We start from the raw sequence: 16,752 nt of genomic DNA, 5'->3' as shown, positions 1-16,752 counted from the left end.
TTTACAAATATTAGTCAACTTCCTAAAGTGATCAAAGGTTTGTATGAACTAGATAAGATAGGTACGGTTTATATGAGATATGTTTAGTTGGTTTACTTTTAGTATTGGTATAGGTTTATTTTTTCTTTTGTTTGATTTGATGTGTGGGGTGTTTTATTGGCTGTGTGTTTCTTTGTTAGCTTTGTTTGAATTTGTATGTTGGTGTTGCTTTTGAAAGAACTTTAATTCTTTCTATCTGTATTCTCCTAGTGCTTGTCTTGTAACCACGGTATTCCTCCATCAAAAATGAGGGTATATCAATAAATAATTGAAGGTGTCGTCTTTCTTTAGTTAAATAGTAATAATAGTAATAATAAATAAATAACAATGAATTTTATTTATAAATTATTAACATAAAATAAACAACAATACAAAAAAATGTTATGAATCCGTAACAAGTAATAAATAAAGAATAACTATTTTTAAATTTTATTATGTAAATATCCATATATATTTTTTTTCATATTTTACAATAGATGGAATAATTAAAAATAAATCTAAAAAAAATATTTATTACTAGGCATGGTACCGAGGTGGTCACCATACTATAGAGGTCCCAATACAACGGAGATTCCTTATCATAATAGGGCGGGGTATGTTCTGCCCATAGCTTATTTCGTTCATGATTCATATCTCCACTGCCAGAAACTCCCATATCAATCATACAACAGCACGCCTTTAGTCAAGCCTGAGGAAAGGTGGACGGTGACTCCTAAAAACATTTCACTACACAGCAAAAACAAATCAAAGTCTTAAGTTTTATTAGGTTAATTTTTACATTGTGAACAATTTTTTCTAATAATTTAGGGTTTATTTGAATTGCAGATTTTGTTTGGGAAAAGGGCAAAAAAGAAAAATGAGGAGAAAACTTATTTTCTCTTATATTTTTCTTTTATATAAAATACTATAAAAAATAAAAATTTAGTGCACTATTACTAAAAATTAGGAAAAGCTAAATATCAATGATGTGTGAAATTAATTTTTTGTTCATAAATTTAGTACATTTTTATTTATTTTTTTCTCATTTTTCTTGATAACCAAATATGGAAATGTGGATTCCTTGATATTTTCTTTTCTTTTTCCTAAAATTTTATGAGTTCGAAATAGAGCCTTAAAGTAATCACTATTTCATTTCAAGTTATTTTGTCTATTTAATCCTTCTATTTTGATTTATAATAATTTACTCCCTCCTTTTTCTTTTTCTTTTTTTGATTACATAGGAACTTCAGCCGCCAACAAGCTCTTCGGACCCCATGGTACGGCATCAAACTTACGGATCAACGTCCTCCCCCTAGGTCTAGCTGATCAAGTAAAGTCTGGAATGCGGACACAGCTTCCGTGCATCAGTTGGATGTTTGACCAATCCGACCCCCTGGACACCAAACCTACTCCCTCCTTAATAGTATGCAATGTTGACTTATGTCGTAGATGCCCAAACTTGAGGCATTTATCCCTCATTTGATTTTCTTCAAGTGTTACGATCAATTTATCATGAATATATTTATTTCTTAATTTATCTTCTAACGTTATACAATTCACCCACCTTAACATCTTCGATTCAACACTTCTACTTTTTGAGTATATTGCCTCTTTAAAATATTCCAATTTATATATAGATAGCTAGTCTAATAACCGTCATATTTATCTGTTCTCTTAATTTTAAATGTACTCTACAATCATGCAACACATTCAAAATACTTCTACATTTTACCAATTAATTTTAACTCTTATGTATTACATCTTTTTTGATTTCTCTTTTAACTTACATAGCAGACTAGTGCTATTGATTTTTTAGCCCTACTTTTCACAAAGCGAGAAGTCTTATAACTCAAAGGACACTCTTATTACTTTCTTGGCCATCTAGTTTATTCCTCCTAAACATAATCCACTATCAAGGTGCATTTATATTCATAAAGCACATACAAATGCATACACATGCAAGAAAAGTGGCGGATGCTTTGCCTCAATAAGGTGTCATGAGAAGGAATAATTTGTTTACAAATAGTAATCAACTTCCTAGAATTATCAAATGTTTATTTACATTGGATAAAATGGGTACGGCTTATATAAGGTATGTTTAATTGGTTTCCTTTTAATATTGGTATAGGTTTGTTTCTTCTTTTGTTTGATTTGATGCATGGGACGTTTTATTGGTTATTATGTAAGCCACAAGTGTCCTTTTGTTCCACGGCATTCCTTTGGCATAAATGAGGATTATTAATAAACTTGGGATCGAACCGCTATGTAAGTGGCTTCTAACTCTTTCCAGAGAGAAATGCAAAAAAATATTTAGAGTAAAAGATACTCACATTTCCTAAGGTTTAATAAAAAAAACAAATACCTCAACTGGGATTTCAAAAATATCATAAACCTCCCCTGAGATTTTGAAAATGCCACAAATCTTCCTAAAGTTTGTCAAAAAGACATAAGTCTATCCTTAAAAAACTTATTTTTTTGTAAAATATAAGGTTAGATTTGTATCTTTATAGCGAACCTCATGAGAAATCCTTAAAATTTTTAAAATCTTAGGAAATATGATTATCTTTTATGCATATGTATCTATGATGCAAAAGTGACGGAAAATCCCCAATTTTGATGGAAAATCCCCAATTTGATTTCAACTATAGTAACCGTAAAATCCTCGCGGAGGGAAAAGAGATGCTTGGAACATTATGGGTCAATTTGAATGAAGGATATTTCTTTGAAAAGGAAAGGCAAATAAGGGAGATTCGTTTTTCATTATATTTTTTTTTTCTATATCAAATATTATTAAAAACTAGAAAATAAGTATAATTTAAATTTACAAAAGATCAAATGTTGATTTAATTTTTTTTTTCAAATCTCACTTTTTTTTTTTTTTATAATCAAACATGACAAAAATAAACAAATAAATAATCAATCTTTCATATTTTTTTTTTATTTTTTTATAATTTTTCAAGCTACAAAAGAGACGACTACATCCATCCTCCTATCTTGTTTTGATTCCTATACATCTATAGATCCTGAAACTCCCCGAGTGTCGCATCTTTTAAGCTTTAAAAAAGAAAGCTGGGAACTATCATCTCCTATAAAATATGCATGGGGCAAACGTGGATATTTGTTTATAATATAAGTACACACGCACATAGAAACATGCATATGCATGCATACATTTACATAATTGTGTACAAAATGTGCAACATATATACTATCCTCCGCAATGCATACTTGGGTACATCATCCAGGGATGATGGTAAGTGGTGAAGGGGTAAACTCCAAGGAGCTGAGCATTTGGTATCTTTAGATTGCTCAAAAAGGCATGGCAAATTCGATCTGTTTGTTTTGATGAATGAAAACCATTATGGGCATTCGCATATGCTCGCCATTAAAATTAGCATGTCCTGACAATGAGGAGGAATCATCCAACTTGGTGGGCACAGCATAAAGAATCTCAGCCACCGAAAGCCATCTCATTCGCAAGCTTTCCATCTGCCAATAGAAGAGGATGACTGTGAGTGAACTAGAATCTTGGAAGAAGTTGACCAATCCATTTTCTGATTTTGCTCTATATACATATAATCTGATTGAAAGTGTTCATTGTCATGAACACCTTTGAATCTGACAAAGTTAAACAAAACGGCGCATCGCCCATACACGTGTTCCGGAATCCAATTGAATCAAGTGTGACACCTTGTTCTCTGCACTTCCAACCATCCATCTGGACTCAGAAAAATGAATTGCTTCCATATCAGATTGAGTGGGAGGTAAGTATAGTAAATTAATTAAACAGTTCAGTCCCTATCTTAAAAAGGAACTTTAGGAGCTTTGAGAATATAAGTAAAGCACAACCTCTTTTGAATTAATAGTCTTGCATGCGTAGAGAAAGGAGTACTCCACCCTCAGCTGTCTGTATAAATAGCACAACATGAGGGCTCGGTTTTAAGCAAGCAACCTAAAGCTTCCAACTCATTTCCTGCTTGCTTCCCTTCTCCTTCCACATTATATATATTACTATTGGATCGAATTTTTGTCAGATTCGGTCCAATGGTTTTGGGTGCAGCCTCAGTATCATCAATATCAAAAGAATAAAAATAACTTTCCCATCCATACCAGTAAGCTAGCTAGGAGGAGATTGATCTAGCTTGAATTGGGACTGTGAAGATGGATAAGGTGAAGGCATTGGCCTCGCAGAAGGAAGTAGTGATGTTCAGCAAGAGCTCTTGTTGCTTGTCCTACGCTGTCAAAATTCTACTGCAGGAGCTATCTGTGCAGCCCCTGATTTATGAGATGGATGAGGACCCAGATGGCAGGGAAATGGAGAAGGCACTCACCTGCCTGGGCTGCAGCGCTCCTGTGCCCATCTTGTTCATTGGTGGACAGCTGATTGGGTCCACCAATGAGGTGATGTCCCTTCACCTAAGGGGTTCTCTCGTCCAACTGCTGAAGCCATACCAGAATTTATCTTAATTCTAGCTACCGTCTGTGTTATTAATATCATGTAGAAGAATAAACCTGGCTCAACGCTTGCCCAGCTAGTGAGCCGTCCATTCAGTAGTTTAATTATGTAGGGTTTCATGTAATAAATACTGGTAGTTTCGATTAGCACAAGCGGGTAATCTCTTTCCTTTTGTCAATAATATATGCTTTATAATTTACTGTCCAATATTTCCATGTGGTTTCTTCATGCAAATTAATCAATCATTATCCTAAGTATGTGTGAGTATCTGCGTGCATGTGTGCGCGCGTGGGTGGCTATAAGCATAATGTACTAAACAGGAGATGTAAATTATTTTGAGAAAAATAGGAGACACAAATAACTAGGTAAAGAACAAGACATGAATAATGCTTTATTTGCTGACCATATGGCTCTCTCTCTCTCTCTTAATAATTTTGTTATGATATTATCCCCAGAAATTAAAAATTTTACTACCTACGGAGAGGTATCAACAACTTCCATGAGCTTGAAACCTATTACTGTTTGTACTACATCAATTTTTAACAGGTCAAAAGGGATTGTGCCATCAAGTTTCCCTCAATCTCATTCAAAAAAAAAAAAAAGAGAGGCTTAATTTAGTTATTTTTGCTGGAGCATTATGCATAGTAGAGTACATCTTGTAGGGAGCAATAATAGAGAACAAAAGGCAGAAAGACAAAAAGCATAAAAATTATATGTGGGAAAATAATGAGGAATTCAACTTTTGACATCCCCTGTTGCATTCTCCCACACACAAAAAGGTTGAAGAAAATAAAATGCCTAAGTTGTAAATGCTGCTTTTGATTCTGCTACTTTATGTGGGTCAAGAAAAAGAAAGGTATTATATTCCTTACTTTTTCCCTTTTTATCTCTGTTCTGTATGAGGCTGTGTTCTGCGTGGCATACTAAATTAAGTAGTTTGTTGTTTGTTGGTCTCACCAGGATGGAATTAGCATTACTAAAGCTCAGCTGAAAACTATCAGAGTTACACATGCTCTGTATGTGGATAGGTGGCACCTTTGCTACTTCCCTCCTTTGGCACCACATATCATTTCTTGGTAATTCATAAATGAATAGTGTCCCTTCGCTCAGTATTGGACTTGTCATTCTCTGAAGTGGAAAATTTTGCTTTAAAGTGTAATAAATGACAAAACATTGAAAGAGAGATCATGGAAGTAACTAACATCTTGCATTATTAAATATCAATTATTAAACTCACATCAGCTGAGACAAAAATATAGCAGTTTTCTTCACAATTAAAGTAACTTGCTTAAACACTTCCCACCAGAAAAAAAAAAAAAAAAGGGGAGGGGGGGGGGAGGGGTTGGAATCTTGCTCAACCACAAGCAAATTAGAACTTCACTATATGGTTGCAGAATTAAAGAAAATTAGCAACATCCCTAAAAATTATAGGTTGCTTTTTCTTTCTAAGTATCTAGCCAGCTATGTTTTATAGACAGAAATTTTCATTTTACCGAAATATTTATTATTTACCATCATAGTGGCATATGTAATAGAATTCACCCCATCATGCTTCATGGAAGAAGAAATTGGAGCAAAAGAGAGTAAGTAATCTTTCAGCATGGCATTTTATGAGTACACACCACATAGTTGGCTAATGTTGTTGTTCTTATTTTGGAAGCTATTGATAGAGGGCTTGCAATTCTCACTTGATTACCATAATCGTTTGGTGTGTCTTTTTGAATACCTATCTTGCTTTTGAAAACAAAAATTACATTCAAAAACAGGAAAATTATTTTGACAAGTTGAGCCAAAAATCCCATTTCACATAATAGATTTGAAGTTAGCATACTTGAACTAAAACTCAAAAGGATCGGTAACCGCTAACTTACGTGGTTTTGCTGAGATATCTTACAATTTCCAGAATCAGCAAATTTACTGAGTCTTTGCCTAGTTGAGCCAGTATGTTCTTCTAACAAATATCAATACCAAATGGCAAGATTACAAAAAAATGCTCATCGGTAGATTCATTGAAACAAGCTTATGAATGTCGTAAGAAAGAGAGAAGGAGCAAATATAAGTGGAGGACCAACAACTAATAAATTGAACAACATTAGAATCTTATGCTATTCAATCCAATCACTATCAATCTTAATCTAGAATGTTCGCAAGATATAAAGAGCCACAGTAATAGCTTTGGCCCTTCTTAAAGAAATTTGATTCCATGTCGAGCACTTTCTTAGACTATTCAGTTTTTCTCCTGCCCTTTTCTGTTTATATTCTCTTCCGTTGGCTTTTCATTTTCCTTATTGGCCCTATGACCCATGAGGGAAAAGTTGGGTATTTAGAGAATTAAGTAATAAACAATCCTTAAATCTGACCCCATAGATTAAAGGCCAATAAACATCACTAAAGCTAATTTTGTTGATGCTATGTGAAGCTAATAATGATCTGCTGGATCCAATCAAATTCATTTTGCACATTGATCTGCTCATAACTTTAGTAATGAAACATTTTTGACATATCAAGAATAGATCTAAGGTTGAAAGAGATCTAAAGATTTTTTCCAAAAACTCTTCTTTGGTCCATTTATATCATACTTTCCTCCAATCAATATTCTATTTATATAGTTCAACCGAAACCATTTCTCATCAGTGTAGAATGGCATCAGCTGTAGAAGTCATACTGTTCACTACTGGCAATTATTGTCACGGAGGTCCCTATCAAGCAAATGATAATATGTATCTAGTTTAAACTAATCCAATCCACCACTATCATGGAGCCTATAAATTAATAACTGGTTATGGTATCTGATATGAGACATTCCGCCACTATTATGGACCCTATAAATGAATAACTGATTATGGTATCTGATATGAGATATTCTGACATGCCAAAGGGGATTGATGTGATAAAAGGCTAGTTGTTCATCCATATGGCTGGGGGGTGAAGAGATCGTGATAGAAGAGAGGATAACCCCCCCTCTTTCCTTTTTCAAAGGTCATTCCTCTCACAACCACAAAGCCTGGCACACGTTGTTGAACAAAATTAATTGGTAACTGCTCCTATGTACCTCCCTCTATTCCAACTTTTGTTTATAGGACATCAACCCAGAGGGAAAGGTAAAGCCATTTGATGCCCCCACCAATGCCTTCTTTCTTCAATCTTCCTATCCCTTGGTAAGCCTTCCAGTCAACCACAACCTAGTCTTTGGGCTCCCAGTAAAGCAATTTCAAGCAATGCAGCTGCAGATGAGGGTTCTAGCCCAAAATGTGCCAATACACCTATCCTGAAGGGAGGACAGCTCATACTGACCTAAGCCCATAGTCAACCCCAATAGGTAGGAGAGACAAACAGGTGAGTTCGATCAAAATCAGATTTGGACTTTTCTTTAGGGTGGCTTTTCATTCACTAGGGGGGATCATTGATAAGAATCGACCTCCAGGGGTCATAATGCTCCCACGGAATCCCATGACGGCAGCACACACCTTATAGATCATATGTATATATTCAAAGTCTTAATAATTCTCCATGGAGCCCCTAATGCAATTGTGTGTGAAGATTTCACCGCAACCCCAATGAGGTCTCCACACTTGGTATTCTAACTTGAGGCCAACATCAGGATTTTCTTTTAGGTATATTAATGCTTCATATGTTAACCACCTTATTAGCAACCAGAGGCTACTAAAAGGCTTCTTCTAGCATTGCAGAGATAAGGCAAAAGCCAGAAGATTTCTTAAGGTGACTGCGGTGATGACAGCTTTGATGTATGAGTTTCAAGATTTAGCTTCTCCATTTCAACAAGCTCTCAAAATATATTATCTAGGCTTCTTGAAATAGGTAAATATAACAACATCAAAAGGATGATGCAAACTCAGAGAGACATTGAGTAGAAGGACAAGAAAAAGAAGGGTAGGTCTGATGAAGTAGCTTCCAAGCCAAACAAAACTGGGAAGAAGAAAAGAAAGACTAAAACGAGCTCCCAAGGCGCGGAGAGAGGTTTGAAAACTTCACCACCTTAACCACATCTAGGGATTGATCTTGATGCAAATCTAGGTAGATCCTAGACTTTGCTGGTATATATTCCATCAAATTCACAGATATTACAAGCATAATATACAGAATTAATGTATTTAAAGAATATAATCAAGATCCTTAATCTAAGATGCATCCCCCTCGGTTTTGAAGTGGTTTCAGGCTTAAAAGTGAATTTGGGCAAAAGTGAAATCACTCCAATGGGAACTTGTGATCATAGTACTTTGCGTGTATCCTTGATTGTACGCTTGGAGCCTTCCCTATTACCTATCTTGGCCTCCCCTTGGGAGCCAAGTTTTAAGGATAAGGGTTTTTGGGATCCCATTGTTGACAAATTTGAAAAGAAACTCGCTGGTTGGAAAAGGATCCTTTTGTCTAAAGGTGGCAAACTCACTCTCATTAAAAGTACTCAGTCGAATTTGCTAATTTACTTCATGTCTCTTTTTCCTATCCAGTATCCATAGTACGGTCGCCTAAAGATTGGAGGGTATCCAAAGAAGATTCCTTTTGGGGAGTTTTACAAATATCAACTTGTTAAATGGGGAGTGATTAAACAACCTTTACAAAAGGGCAGCCTTCGCCTCAGATCCCTTATTGTCTTTAATAAAGCCCTTTTAGCAAAATGGCTTTGGAGATTCATGACTGAGAAAATCACTTTTGGAGAGATGTCATTGCTGTCAAGTATGGTCTCCATCATAATGGCTGGACCTCAAAAGTTTCAAAAGATGCTCACAGTACATCTTTTTGGACATATATCAAAAGAGGATGGGAGAATTTCTTCCCTCTCATCTTCTTCCATGTGGGGAATGGAAAAGAAGTGTTCTTTTGGCAAGATATTTTGTGTGGTAACTCCCAACCCAGCTCTTCTTTTCCTTCCATCTTCGGACTTGCATGTAACAAAGATGCCCTTTTTCGGGATATTCCTTTGAATAGAAATGCTTCCGATTGGGAACTTGATATCCTTACAGATTTTTTCAGTGGTCTCCATAAGACTCATTGTCAGGCCAATTCCGATGAACCCAAATGGACTTTGAGCATAGATGGGAGCTTCACCATCAGCTCTTTCTACAAACACCTTAGTTCCCCAACTAAGAGCAGCACTAATTTACCTTGGAAGCTGATTTGGAAAACGACAACCCCTTCAAAGGTTGTCTTTTTCACTTGGGAAGCTACTCTTGGAAAAATCCTTACCACATACAATCTTAAGAAAAAAAGGTGTTTCTCTTGTCAATAGATACTTTGTATGTCTGGAGCAGGAGGAATCGGTTGATTGCAACCTAATGCATTGATCATGGACTAAGAATTTGGGGAACTTAGCCATCTCCATTGTAAATCCAAAGTGGGTCATTGCAACTACGATGGGAAGTGAATTGTGGGCTTGGAGCCTTGGAAAGGGATTAGATCAAATAGGGAAGGAAGAAGATCTCTCTCCCTCATTCCCCTTGCTATTTTTTGGGCAGTGCAGAGAGAAAGGAACAGAAGATCTTTTGAAGGAATTATTTCTCCTTTTTAGAATGTCATGGACCATTGGATTGCTATGATCTCTAATTGGCATTTATGGCTAGTTGGAAGGGACCCCTTTGTATTCTTGATTTTCTTGACACTTTTTAGTAAAGGTTGTTTCTCTCTCGTTGTTTCCCTTGTACTTGGGTGGCATCCCTTTGATGCCTCTTTTAAATATAATTTCTCTTTGCTGATAAAAAGAAAAAGGTGGGGGGGGGGGGGGGGGATAGTTATCAGATCAAGATTCAAATGAAATCCCAATTTTAGGAATTGTGAAATGGAATCAAATTGAATCATAACATTGGGCAAAAATTATCAAAATATTTCCAAATGACATACAACAACAATAACAAGCCTTTAGTTCCACTAGATGGGGTTGGCTACATGAATCCTTTTCCGCCAGTTCACCAGATCGAAAGCATTTTCCTCTATTAGATTAAGGGCTATTAAATCCTTCATCACTACCTCTATTAGATCAAGATATAATTCAAAATGACATGCATATACAAAAATACATACAATAAACAATACAGTAAAATATATTTTAAAAAGTTTTTAGCAATAAAGTAAATTATATTTCATGTGTGTGCTTTCTCTAAACAATAAAACGTAAAGGAAGAAGTCAAGAAAAACTAATACAAAACTAAACTTTATGTTGTTTAAAGAAAGGAATCAAGAAAAAATAATGAAAAACTGAAATTTTAGTGTTTATCAACAATAATAACTTTATAAAAAACATATTTCTTGCATAATTGAATTCAAAAGCAAAAAAAAAATAAAAAAGGCAACTTAAAAAAAACTAATAACTATTTGAACAACCTACTAAAAACATTGATTTATATCTTATCAACATACCAACCAATGTTCTTCCCCTTTTCTCAATGGTAAAACATTACGGTTTTGTTTTGATCAAGAAGAGAAACACCTTAGCCAACCAGTGTTCTTCCCCCTTTCTCAATGGCAGAACACTAAAGTTCGTTTTGGATCAAGATTTTGTTTGAGAAAAGGAAATGAAAGGAAAATAAGAAAGAGATGCATTTTCCATTGTACTTTCTCTCTGCATCAAATAATATTAAATATGAAAATTTGTTATGATTAAAAATGAAGAAAAATCAAATGTTAATCGTGTGTAAAAACAAAATTTTATTCATTGATTGCAATATATTTTATTTTTCTTCTCCCTTTCTTCAATAACCAAACATGAAAGATTGGATTCTTTTATATTTTCTTTTACTTTCCCTCACATTTTCCAAGTTTCTCAAGAGACCTATACTCCTCAAAAAACCTAAAGTTCTATTTTCTCCTCCTTTTCAGCACAGCACTGCCATAGAGAAGAAATGGCAGGCAATTGTGCGAAAAAAACAATAATAATAAAAAAAGGTTCTTTTGGGAAGGCTTTAAACCAGCCGAATCAGACTAAAACTAATAGGTTGAGAATCGCATGAAATCAATTCGGGGGGTGAATTGATAGACTTGATTGCTTTATGATTCTCTTGTAAGATTCAAATCGACTTTGTGTGGAATTGATATGAATCGTAAGATTCGAATTGCGAATTGTAAGATTGTAACAACTACGGCCAGGGGTCATTGGAAGATTTGTAGCACAACCTATGGTGTAGCATGTGGAAAGGAAACGAGGTTTACATGATAAAAACTTTATGTGCATGATCAATCTTATAAATGGAGGGCCCAAGAGATGTAATAGCTCTTCAACCCAAAAAGCATATGCTTGACACCTATAAATAGAAAAACAAGCTAAGAAAAGGAATGGAAGCCAAGGAGGATTAGTCTCCATGTCAAGCCCAATGAGAATATGAAAGAACTCAAGCTACCCCATGATCATGCATTAGCGGTCATCTTAGTCACGTCCAACTACAAGGAGGGAATCCTAGTCGATAATAGAAGCTCAATTGATAGACATCCTTTCCGATGAAAACTTTTGAGAAGATGAAGATTAGCTTAGACTATTTAAAGCTAGTAAGAATTTTTTTACTAGGTTTTGTAGGAGATGTTGCGTGCCCACAAATCTAGATTAACCTATCTTAGGGCATCTCAGCTTGAACCCCTCCAAAGCCATAACCTTGGCATACCACCTGATGAAGTTTCGAATTAGTGTTGGAGGGGTTTGAGACAATTAGCTAGTGGCCATATAGTCATTTGTTGGGTGGGGAAGGAAGCATGGAAGGAAGCATATGAAGTGTAGATAAGGAGAAACTATAGCAAAGGAGGTCCCTAGTGGAAGGCTTGGAATAAGTAAAGCAAAGTGAAGACAATATAGAGAAGATTATTTGGGTCAATTCCAACAAGCTTGTGGACTTTAATGAGATCATGCAAATACATCTTTACTTGGCTCCCACTGGACTTGCCCAACACTAACACCCATATTATAGTCCACTGGCTAAACATAGGGAAATATGAGCTACAACCACATATTGCTACATAGCTCAGCTCCTTTTTAGATAGCCGGATGACGACAAAACAATTGCAACAGTTCCTTGGTATTGTCAATTATATGGCAGACTTTGTCCCAAAACTAACAGCTTACACAGCACCACTCCACCAGCTTTTGAAAAAGAAAGATGTACCCCCTTAGGAAGCTAAACACACAGAGGCAGTAAAATCACTCAAAAAAATGACCACAAAATTACCACCACTCCAGATTCCTGACGAAAGAAAGAGAATCTTGCAAATTGATGCTAGTGATTTCTATTGGGTAGCAGCTTTAATCGAGGAAAAAGAAGATGGGACTAGACATATCTATGGATACAAGAGTGGAGCATTCAAAGAATCAGAATTGCACTATCACTCCACCTTCAAAGAAATATTGGCAGTAAAAAGAGGGATTGAAAAGTTTAGATTTAACTTACTCGTTTGCAAAACAGGTCAGTATCAGCATGCTTTTGCTGCTGGAAGACAAATTATGGATGTTGTCCTTATTGCTAATGAGTCAGAAGATGCCTATCTGAAGGGGGGAAAAGAATTGGATATGGAGAAAGCATTTAATCATGTCAACTAAAATTTACTTCTTTATCTCCTCAGGAAAATGGGATTGGGGAGCTCTAGTGTAGTTGGATCGCTCAATGCATCAAAACCCCAAGCTTCTCAGTGCTCATAAAAGGTTGTCCTTTTGATTTCTTTCACTCCTCGAGATATTTGAGACAAGGAGATCCCTTGTCCCCTTTTCATAAATTGGTGGAAAAGGAATCATGTAGCTGACCCTCCCTAGTGGGGCTTAAGGCTTAGTTTTGTTGTTGTTGTTGTATGGAGGTTCTTAGCCTCATGCTGATGAAAGCTACCAAAGGAAAAATCTTTAGAGGAATCAAGGTGGGTAGATATGGAAGGCTCATAGAAGTTTCTCATCTCCTTTTCACAAATGATACTATTATATTTTGTAAAGATGACCCCCTTCACATCCTCAACCTCTGATGCATTTTGTTCGGGTTTGAGGCCGTCTCGGGCTTGAAAGTGAACCTTGGTAAAAGTGAGCTCATTACACTTGCAAGATGTGATCATTTACCATTAAATTATCTTGGTCTCCCCCTGGGAGCCAAATTCAAAGACAAAGGAGTCTGGGACCTTGAAAAGTTTGTAGGAGATTGGCAGGATGGAAAAGAAATTTCTTATCGAAAGGAGACTCACCTTCATCGGGAACACTTTGACGAATCTTCCAGTTTATTTCATGTATTTCCTTCCCTTACCGGCTCAGTCACTTGAGATTGGAGGGAATTCAAAGAAGATTTCTTTGGGGAAGCTTAGGAGGGAAGTTTAAATATCACCTGGTTAGATGGGGGTGGTCAAACAACTCATTTGTTCAATAGGTTAGGGGTTGAAATCCCTACTCACTTTCAATAAAGCCCTCCTCGGGAAGTGGTTATGAAGGTTCATGAAAGAAAAAGACCACTTTTGGTAGGATATTTTTGTTTCTAAATATGGGATTGAGCATAATTATTAGACAACACACAACCGAAGGACCCTATGGAGTGGGAGTTTGGAAATTCATCAAGAAAGGATGGGATAATTTTTTCCAATTTGTGACATTTCAAGTGGAAAATGGGGCCCATGTTTACTTCTGGCATGATGTGTGGCATGAGGACGGTAAACTTAGAGTTATCTTTCCTTCCATCAACAGCTAGAACTTAGAGTTGTCTTTCCTTCCATCTAAAGCTTGACTCATGAAAAAGATGCACTTATCAGTCATCATCTCCAAATCATTGATCAGGAAATTTTCTAGATTATTCATTTTACTAGAAATGTGGCAAATTGGGAACTTCATGCACTCTCTAACTTTTACAAAATTCTCTATAAATTCCATTAACAAAACATACCCAATGAACCAAAATGGGCTTTGGACAAACATGGTGTTTTCACTATTAAAACTTTCAACAAGAAACTCTCATCGATGGGAACATTGAAACAACTCCCCCTTGGATTCACATTTGAAGGACAGCAGCCCTTTCAAAGGTAGCCTTTTTTGTCTAGGAGTATGTACGTGGAAATATTTTAACCCTTGACAATCTGCAGAAAAGAGGGCTTACAATCATAAATAGGTGTTTCTTTGTATTGCTGATGCAGAATTAGTCAACCACATTCTTCTCCACTGCCCCTCGACAAAGAACATGTCAAATTTGATTCTTTTGTTTTACTAGATAGCAACGGGTTATGGAAAAATCAGTTGGAGGGGAGATTTGGACTAGGAAAGGCATCAAAGCCACCAAGGAGAAGCGAAAGGCTTTGTACCGCATCCCTCTTGCCATCTTTTGGTGTGATCGGAAAGAAAGAAATATGAGAGTTTTCAAAGATACAACTACTCCAACTCAGAGTTGCAAAGACCAATGCATATCTGCTGTCTCTAGCTGGCTTAGTGGGCAAATTGTTCATAATCATAATGTAATTCTTGACGTTTGCGACACTCTAAAGAGTAGTTTATGTTTTGTACCATGGGTTGGCATCCTCTTGATGCCTTACTAATATAATTTTCCCTTTTCTAGTCAAAAAATAAATAGAACTTTATCTTAGAAGCAACAAAGTAATCAACAAGGAAATGCTGAAGTTCTTGAAGGCTGTCTTCACTAGGGCAGCAAACTACCGGATGCTGGCTAATTAGGTCTTAGTTAAAAGGGCCAACATGTAGTGAAGGGTCTACATTGACTTTAGTCAATAAGGTGTGCTCAAAGACAATGAGAAAATATTACTAAAAGGGGAACCTATTGCCATTAGTAATGCCTTTTGGGTTGAAGAATACTATACTAGAGTCGCATACAAGAAGTTGGTGAATTGGTCTTCTAGAGATTAAGGTTGGTATGAATGTGGAGGCATATGTAGACAACATGCTGGTGAAGATTTGTCAAACCAAAGGGCATATCCATGAAATCCTTTGTAGCACTCAAAAAAGTATTGGATGAAACTCAAAACTACAAAATGTGCGTCTAGGGTTTCTTCCGGAAAATGGTCGCTGAGAAGGGAATAGAGGCCAACACAAAGAAGATCCAAGTGCACCTAGACATGGCGCTACCCTGAAATGCCCCATGATGACCAGAAGCTCGAAAAAATAGTTTTTTCGTGGTACACAATTTCAGATTATGCCATTTTTAGGGGATAGTTTTATGCAAAGGAGAGGAGGATATTGCTTTTAGTTTATTTTTCATTCTGCTTTTTTTCCTATCTGTTTGCATGTTTTGCCCTTCCACAACTTACATGTCATATTTTAAACTATACATTTTGCCTCACAAGACATTTACTTTTGAAAGACTATTTTAGCTCAATCTCGTTGCTGCTACCACCCTCCTCCCAAAACCGCACCTTTGGTGATGATATTGAACTGGACAAGTGTAACTGTCCTGCTTATCTAGCCAAAGTAGCACGACTTAAGAAATTTATCAAACACTGTACGTAATATAAACAACATTCGACAAAAATAACAACTTCAATCTAAGAAAATAAAACCCAAAACTAGAATTGACGTCCAAAACTGAATCAAACAACTAAAAACCCCTACAACCAGAATGACAACCATACAAAAAGAGAATGTTGCCTCGGTTTATGCTCTTTACGGTTCCAAAAAAAAAAAAACCAAAAATAAGCAGCTGCAGAAGGATTGCAAAGAGAGGAAAAGAGAGAGAATGAGAAGAAGAAGAAGAAGCTAAAGGTGGACGAAGCTCACCTTGGCTTCCCTTTAGCTCTCAGCGGTCAAAAATCACAACAATCAAGCCCTCAACTCCCTTGAATAAACCCAGAGTGTCCAACCTCCATACACTAGGCGTCGTATAATCTAAAATCTGAGTACGCATGAATATCCATGATATATGCTAAGTGACCAAACCAGATAGAGAGAGAGAGAGAGAGAGAGAGAGAGAATTAATTAATTTAGGGGCAAAACACACTAATGAGATTTGCCGAAAAGACAAAAAGCTTTATGAAAACTTAAAAATGTCATAAACTTCCCTCACGTTAACTTTTTATTAATATTTTAATAGAAATTTTTAAAAAATAATTTTTTTTTCTAATTGTGTCCTCAACCCTCAAGAGTTTCTAGCTTTCTCCAATATGATATGACTAAAAATATTTTTCATTTTTACCCTTATTTACATAATGTATTTAAAAAATAATTTGTCATATATTACCTTTAATTATTTTCTTATTTTACCCTTAAGTATATATTGCCAACATGATACTATTTTTCTTTAAAAATATTTTTCCTCTTTTTGCTTTTAATCAAATACTATAACATTGTTCATTTGCATTTAAAACTTTTCCCTTTTTAC

The 16,752-nt window shown here is 35.8% G+C and overlaps 1 protein-coding gene and 1 long non-coding RNA gene across 2 annotated transcripts; one reads left to right on the top strand and one right to left on the bottom strand.

Annotated features, from left to right (window-relative positions):
* Positions 1–3,086: 3,086 nt before the first annotated feature.
* On the bottom strand, positions 3,087–16,385 carry LOC131155306 (uncharacterized). Its single transcript, XR_009136779.1, has 3 exons — positions 16,152–16,385; positions 3,629–3,736; positions 3,087–3,507 (listed from the first exon to the last, which is right to left on the bottom strand). It is a non-coding gene; the product is annotated as an uncharacterized LOC131155306 (long non-coding RNA).
* On the top strand, positions 3,889–4,681 carry LOC131155305 (monothiol glutaredoxin-S9-like). Its single transcript, XM_058108342.1, has one exon. It carries the CDS (start codon positions 4,180–4,182, stop codon positions 4,483–4,485), a length of 306 nt encoding a protein of 101 aa, XP_057964325.1. The 5' UTR covers positions 3,889–4,179; the 3' UTR covers positions 4,486–4,681.
* Positions 16,386–16,752: the final 367 nt, after the last annotated feature.

Source organism: Malania oleifera, chromosome 5 (assembly GCF_029873635.1).
Source record: "Malania oleifera isolate guangnan ecotype guangnan chromosome 5, ASM2987363v1, whole genome shotgun sequence".
Taxonomy (NCBI): Eukaryota; Viridiplantae; Streptophyta; class Magnoliopsida; order Santalales; family Ximeniaceae; genus Malania; species Malania oleifera.
This window is presented reverse-complemented; position numbering and strand designations above follow the sequence as displayed.